This window comes from Rhinoraja longicauda, chromosome 7 (genome assembly GCF_053455715.1).
Source record: "Rhinoraja longicauda isolate Sanriku21f chromosome 7, sRhiLon1.1, whole genome shotgun sequence".
Classification (NCBI taxonomy): Eukaryota; Metazoa; Chordata; class Chondrichthyes; order Rajiformes; family Arhynchobatidae; genus Rhinoraja; species Rhinoraja longicauda.
In genome coordinates this window covers 3,021,065-3,028,825 of record NC_135959.1, presented here as the reverse complement: position 1 = coordinate 3,028,825, position 7,761 = coordinate 3,021,065, and the positions used below count along the sequence as shown (strand labels likewise).

Genomic DNA, 7,761 nt, shown 5'->3' with positions numbered 1-7,761 from the left:
TAAATTGCCAATATGTCTTGTTTCTTCAGACTTCAATCATCCAATCCACCAAACAACACCGAACAAGAGTCAATGGCAGAATAAGCTGTTTGGCATTGGCAGAGAAGATTTGGCAAATTTTTCATGGGCGCAACCCATATACTCAGCTCTGCTGCTCATCCCACAAATGCACGTTCCTTACAAATGTGGCACCATTTAAAAGGGAAATAAACAGGCTTTCCAACGGTATAAGATTTATTGCCAAGAAGCATTGTTACAACAAAGAAATAATCTACCAAACACAAATTTCCTTACTTTTTGTGCTATGTTTATATGTTTTATTTCTCGTGTGTTATGCACTGTCAGGATTGCTATTTTAATTTTGTTGTACCTGTTACAATGACAATAAAGGAATTCTATTCTATTCTATTCTATTCTATACTGGAGGGAGTACGTGCTGTCCATGGGCGCCCTGGGTGGTTGCCGGGACCGTTGGGCACCGCGTGGCGTAGAATGCATCCTCAATAAGGATGGTGACATCGTTGTATAGGAGTTTATTTAGTATATTTGTTAGACCTGTATTATGGTGTGCGTTTTTTAAATTTATTTATGTTTTACTGTACGAAATATTACTGTAAATAATTGATTCAATTATATTGGAAAATAAAAGGGGGGTTCAGTTTATCCTGCCGAGTGAGAACAAACTCCTTCAGTCTGAGCTCAGTCTCGACTAGGATTGCCAAGGGGCAATATATTGGGATGAGCTAGTATTACCCGGGACATCCCGTATATTGGGCTAAATTGGTTTGTCCCGTACGGGTTCGCGCTTGTCCCGTATTAGGCCCAGACGCTGTAGGCCCGGACGCTGTAGGCCCGGACAGCGTAGGCCCGGACAGCGTAGGCCCGGACGCTGTAGGCCCAGATGCTGTAGGCCCGGAATCTGTAGGCCCGGAATCTGTAGGCCCAGACACTGTAGGCCCGAACCCTGTAGGCCCGGACGCTGTAGGTCAACACAGCGTAGGCCCGGACAGTGTAGGTCCAGACAGCGTAGGCCTGGGCGCTGCCTAACGGAGGTTGCGTAACAACCCGCCTCCCGGTCTGGGTGGCCGCCATTGGTGGAGCGGCAGCACGTGGCCGCTGGCTGGGTGAGGTCACGGGTGGTGACGTCATCTTGTCCCTTATTTGGGAGAGAGATAGTTGGCAACACTAGTCTCGACCAGGAACATCACCGGGGACCCCTGGCGTTAGTTGCTGCAACATTCTGTGTAAACTAGTATCTGCAGTCCCTTCCTTCACCAGCAGAGAGCACCAAACATTGTCAGGAGAAGACGGCTGATCTATCTCTCCCTCCTAACCCCATTCTCCTGCCTTCTCCCCATAACCCCTGACACCCGCACTGATCAAGAATCTATCTATCTCTGCCTTAAAATATCCACTGACTTGTGGCCTCCACAGCCGTCTGTGGCAATGAATTCCACAGATTCACCGCCCTCTGACTGAAGAAATTCCTCCTCATCTCCCTCCGAAAGGAGAGTCCTTTAATTCTGAGGCTGTGCCCTCTGGTCCTAGACTCTCCCACTAGTGGAAACACCCTCTCCACATCCACTCTATCCAGGCCGCTCACTATTCTGTACGTTTCAATGAGGTCCCCCCTCGTCCTTCTAAACTCCATCGAGTACAGGCCCAGTGCCCACAAACGCTCATCGTACGTTAACCCACTCATTCCTGGGATCGTTCTTGTAAACCTCCTCTGGACCCTCTCCAGAGCCTGCACGTCCTTCCTCAGATATAGGGGCCCCAAATTTGCTGGCTTCTCCACATCGCGGATGGATAACCTGTACCTTGCTGGGACTTTGCCCCTTGCTCCATGCGCCCTCTGTAGACGTTGCCACCAACCAGGTTCAGGTTTAGGCTACTGTGGATAGGGTGAGCAGCTTTAAATACCTGGGAGTCCACATCAAAGAGGATGTGACATGGACAACACACGTTGCCGCACTGGTGGGTAAGGCAAGGCAGCGCCTTTACCACCTCAGACAGCTGAGGAAATTCAGAGTCTCTCTGAGGATCCTTCATTGCTTCTACTCTGGGGCTGTAGAGAGCATCCTGTCCGGCAACATCACAGTCTGGTTTGGGAACAGCTCTGCCCAGGACAGGATGGCCCTGCAGAGAGTAGTGCGTTCGGCTGAACACACCATGGGAACTACACTCGCCCCCCTGCAGGACCTATACATCAGGAGGTGCAGATCCAGAGCCAGCAACATTATGGGGGACCCCTACCACCCCAGCAACGGACTGTTCCAGCTGCTACGGTCAGGCAAACGCCTCCGCTGTCACGCTGTGAAAACGGAGAGGATGAGACGGAGTTTCTTCCCACAGGCCATCAGGACTGTTAACTATTATATCTCCAGGGACTAAATTTTGTCTTCTCTGTATTGACTTTAATTTATATGCTGTAACTGTAATTCTTTTTTTTGCACAATCCGCAGGCGTTGCCACTTTCATTTCACTGCACAGCGTGTATGTGTATGTGACAAATAGACTTGACTTGACTTGACTTGAGTCCAAGTTTAGGTTTCTTATTGTCACTTGTACCGAGGTACAGTGAAAGTATAAGAAAATAACTGCAGATGCTGGTACAAATCGAAGGTATTTATTCACAAAATGCTGGAGTAACTCAGCAGGTCAGGCAGCATCTCAGGAGAGAAGGAATGGGTGACTGATTGTGGATGATCAGCCATGATCACAATGAATGGCGGTGCTGGCTCGAAGGGCCAAATGGCCTCCTCCTGCACCTATGTTTCTATGTTTCTGAGCTGTTCGTGAGTCTGGTGGTGGACGTTTTCAAGTTTCTGTACCTTCTGCCGGGAGAAGAAGGAATGACCGGGGTGGGACAACTCTTTCATTGTGTTGTAGGAAGGAACTGCAGGTGCTGGGTTAAACTGAGGACAGACGCGCAAAATGCTGGAGTAACTCAGCGGGACAGGCAGCGTCTCTGGAGAGAAGGAATGGGCGACGTTTTGGGTCGAGACCCTTCTTCAGACTTGGATGACGTTTTGGGTCGAGACCCTTCTTCAGAGCTGTGTTTCCCTGGCAGGGTGAAGTGTAGGGGGAGTCAGTGGTGGGAAGCTGCTTTGCGTGATGGCCGCGGCTACAACTCTTTGTCATTTCTCATGGTCTTGGGCCGAGCTGTTGCCCGGAACAGGCAACCCAACGTGATACACCTGTAGAAGTTTGTGAACACCATTGGAGACATGCCCGAATTCTCCCTGTCTCCTGAGGTCGCGTTGGCTTGTCTTAGATAGATAGATTCGTAGAGTGATACAGGGCGGAAACAGGCCCTTCGGCCCAACTCGCCCACACCGGCCAACAATGTCCCAGCTACACTACTCCCACCTGACTGCGCTTGGTCCATATCCCTCCAAACCTGTCCAATCCATGTACCTGTCCAACTGTTTCTTAAACGACGGGATAGTCCCAGCCTCAACTACCTCCTGTGGCAGCTCGTTCCATACACCCACCACCCTCTGTGTGGGAAAAGCTACCCCTCGGATTCCTTTCCCCTTCTTGGATGTCATAAGGTCATGAGGAATTGGAGTAGAATTAGGCCATTCAGCCCATCCAACCATTCAATCAAAGCGATGATCTGTCTGTCCCCTCGAACCCCACCCTCATGCCCTCTCCCCGTAATCTCCGACACGTGTCGCATCAGCGGGGTCGCTCCACGACAGATCGTGGCTCATATTAACACCAAGGAGCTTGAAGCTCTCAACCATCTCCACTTTGGCACCATGGATGCTGATTGGGGAGCTTGTACTCCACCACTCTTCCTGAAGTCCATCGCCCAGTTGACATTGAGGGAGAGCTGGTTGTCCTGACACCATGTCACTAAGTTTTTCTCCCTCCTTCCTGTGGTCCACCCTGTCACAGTGGTCGATGGACTCTGGGAACACTGAGGACGGAGTTTAGTTTAAGTTTGGTTTAGAGATACAGCGCGGAAACAGGCCCTTTCGGCCCACCGGGTCCGCGCCGCCCAGCGATCCCCGCACACTAACACCATCCTACACCCACTAGGGACGATTTTTACATTTACACCAAGCCAATTAACCTACAAACCTGCACGTCTTTTGGAGTGTGAGGACAATTTAGAATTTTGAGGAAGGACATTCTTGCTATTGAGGGCGTGCAGCGTAGGTTCACCAGGTTAATTCCCGGGATGGCGGGACTGTCGTATGTTGAAAGACTGGAGCGACTAGGCTTGTATACACTGGAATTTAGAAGGATGAGAGGAGATCTTATTGAAACGTATAAGATTATTAAGGGATTGGACACGCTAGAGGCAGAAAACATGTTCCCAATGTTGGAGAAGTCCAGAACCAGGGGCCACAGTTTAAGAATAAGGGGTAGGCCATTTCGAACGGAGATGAGGAAAAACCTTTTCACCCAGAGAGTTGTAAATCTGTGGAATTCTCTGCCTCAGAAGGCAGTGGAGGCCAATTCTCTGGATGCTTTCAGAGAGAGAGTTAGATAGAACTCTTAAGGATAGCGGAGTCAGGGGGTATGGGGAGAAGGCAGGAACGGGGTATTGATTGTTGATGATCAGCCATGATCACATTGAATGGTGGTGCTGGCTCGAAGGGCCGAATGGTCTACTCCTGCACTTATTGTCTATTATCTATTGTCTATATCAATTTATTGTCACGTGTACCAATTAAGGCCCAGTGAAATTTGAGTTACCATACAGCCACACTAAGTGAAAAGCAACTAGACACACAGCCACATAAAGTGAAATGTAACACAAACATCCACCACAGCGGATTCCACATTCCTCACTGTGATGGAAGGTAATAAAGTTCAACCATCTTCCTCTTTGTTCACCCGCGGTCGGGGCTGTTGAACCGTCCACAGTCGCCGCTGCCGACTGTCCGAGGCCCTCGCGTCGGGGGATCGAAACTCCCCGCGTCGGGGCGGTTGAAACTCTCTCCGCGGCACGGAGCTCCCGAATCGGCCTCTTCTCACCAGAGACCGCGGGCTTCACGGTGTTAACGTCCACAGGCCCCGCGGTTGGAGCTCTCCGCAGTCGATCCCCGGCACAGGATCGCAGCTTCGCGATGTTACAGTCCGCGCCGTGCCCGCGGCGTGAAGCGCGGGTCCGGTCTCCAGGAATGGCCGCCAACTCCTCGTTATTCGGCCGCAGTGGGGACGGAGATACGACACGGAGAAAAAAAACGCATCTCCGACTTGATCAGCCATGATCACGGTGAATGGCGGTGCTGGCTCGAAGGGCCGAATGGCCTGCTCCTGTACCTATTGCCTATTGTCTTCTACCTCCTTCCTGTGGTCCACGCTGTCAACGTCCACGATGGGGCCCACCACAGTTGGAGATGGAGCCTGGGGACTTGAGGATGGAGCTGGTGCAGGGTTTGGCCGCACGGTTCGTTGGCACCCCTATCCAGTGGGACCACGGAGAGTCCACCGCGCACTGTCCAAGCACCAGCCGTCACGGTGTGCCCCGCCGGACAACCTTCGCCTTCTGATTGGAGTTGACCATCTGGGCCAGGGCCCTGGCGCCCAGCCTGACGTCCTTGCGGGTGAGGTAGAAGAGGATGGGGTCCAGCACGCTGTTCATGCTAGCCAGCGGCCTGGTGGACTTGTAGGCCTGGGCGAAGGTCTGGAGGGTGTGGCAGGGGATGGATGGGCGGGCTCGGACTGCCAGGTACATGGTCTTGGTAATGTGGAAGGGCACGAAGCTGACCACGAAGACGACGGCCACCACGGCCACCATCTTGATGGCCCTGACCCTCCGCCGCCAGTTGGCCGGGCCCAGGCGCCAGTCGGTCCGTCCCAGGGCCGCCATCATGGCGCAGTCGCAGGCCAGCAGGCCGAGGAAGGGCACGACGAAGCCCGCCACCGTCAGCACCATGCCGTACGGGAAGTAGCGGCCAGAGGACTCTGGGTTGCTCAGGTCGTAACAGACGGTGCGGTTCCTCTGCACGCCCGTGGTGGCGAAGACCCAGGTGGGCGCGCACACCACCAGCACGAAGGCCCAGACCAAGCCGCAGACCGTCCAGGCGAAGCGCGGTCCCCGCCTCCTGTGCCAGGGGCTGAGCGGGTGGCAGATGCCCGCGTAGCGCTGGAGGCTGATGCACGTGAGGAAGAGGACGCTGCCGTGAAGGTTGGCGTAGAACAGGAAGCGCACGGCCTTGCACGCCAGCCGGCCGAAGGGCCAGTAGTCCATGTGGATGTAGTTGTAGATCAGCAGGGGCAGGGAGCAGACGTAAAGGGCGTCGGCAGTGGCCAGGTTCAGCATGTAGATGGCGCTCTTGGTCAGCGGCCTGGCCGACCACCACATGTGGACCATCACCGCCAGGTTCAAGGAGGCGCCCATCACCAGCACCACTGTGTACGTGACGGGCAGCAGGATGTTCTTGAACTTCTCCTGGTAGGTGCAGCCGCCGCCACCGCCGCTGCCGTTCCCCGGCACGGGGGGGGAGGCCGACGAGAAGTTCTCCATCCTCCACACGCGCGCCTGCCCGCGCACGTTCACATCTCCACCGGACCTCCCTCCCGCCAGCTCAGCGCGTCGTCCCGCGTCCCCCACGTCCCATCGCACGCCGTCCAATCACGTCGTCGGTCTCACCCCTCACCCTCGGCCCTGGCAAAACATAAACGCCATCACAAACCTTAGTACGGATACATAGAAACATGGAGAACAGGTGCAGGAGGAGGCCATTCAGCCCTTCGAGCCAGCACCGCCATTCACTGTGATCGCAGCTGATCATCCACAATCAGTACCCCGTGCCTGCCTTCTCCCCATATAGACAATAGACAATAGACAATAGGTGCAGGAGGAGGCCTTTTGGCCCTTCGAGCCAGCACCACCATTCAATGTGATCATGGCTGATCATTCACAATCAGTACCCCGTTCCTGCCTTCTCCCCATACCCCCTGACTCCGCTATCCTTAAGAGCTCTATCTAGCTCTTTCTTGAATGCATTCAGAGAATTGGCCTCCACTGCCTTCTGAGGCAGAGAATTCCACAGATATACGTCTCTATAAGATCCTCCTTTATACGTCTCTATAAGATACCCTCTCGTCCTTCTAAACTCCAGTGAATACAAGCCTAGTCTTTTCAATCTTTCCTCATTCCCTTGATTCCGCTAGTCCCTAGAGCTCTATCTAACTCTCTCTTAAATTCATCCAGTGAATTGGCCTCCACTGCCCTCTGTGGCAGGGAATTCCACAAATTCACAACTCTCTGGGTGAAATTTTTGTTTCTCACCTCAGTTTTAAATGGCCTCCCCTTTATTCTTAGACTGTGTGGCCCCTGGTTCTGGACTTGCCCAACATTGGGAACATTTTTCCTGCATCTAGCTTGTCCAGTCCTTTTATAATTTTATACGTCTCTATAAGATCCCCTCTCATCCTTCTAAACTCCAGTGAATACAAGCCCAGTCTTTCCAATCTTTCCTCATATGACAGTCCCGCCATCCCGGGGATTAACCTGGTGAACCTATGCTGCACTACCTCAATAGCAAGGACGTCCTCCCTCGAATTAGGAATTAAAAACTGCACACAATACTCCAGATGTGGTCTCACCCGGGCCCCGTACAATTGCAGAAGGACTTCCTTGCTCCTGTAATTAAATCCTCTCGTTATGAAGGCCAACATGCCATTAGCTTTCTTCACTGCCTGCTGTACCTGCATGCTTACTTGCAGTTGCTTTTCATAGAAGCTTTTCACTAAACCTCTCAGCAGGACAATAATAAACCTTGACTTAAATAT

At 52.7% G+C, this 7,761-nt stretch overlaps 1 protein-coding gene across 2 annotated transcripts in view; it reads right to left on the bottom strand.

The window, feature by feature from the left end:
* Positions 1-232: 232 nt before the first annotated feature.
* p2ry6 (pyrimidinergic receptor P2Y6) overlaps positions 233-7,761 on the bottom strand; it is a 65,189-nt gene continuing 57,660 nt past the window's right edge. For both annotated transcript variants that reach the window (XM_078401976.1, XM_078401977.1), the window contains one exon: positions 233-6,631. In XM_078401976.1, the coding sequence (XP_078258102.1) occupies positions 5,477-6,490 (1,014 nt within the window). In that variant the 5' untranslated portion in view covers positions 6,491-6,631 and the 3' untranslated portion in view covers positions 233-5,476. The remainder of the gene's footprint in view (positions 6,632-7,761) is intronic.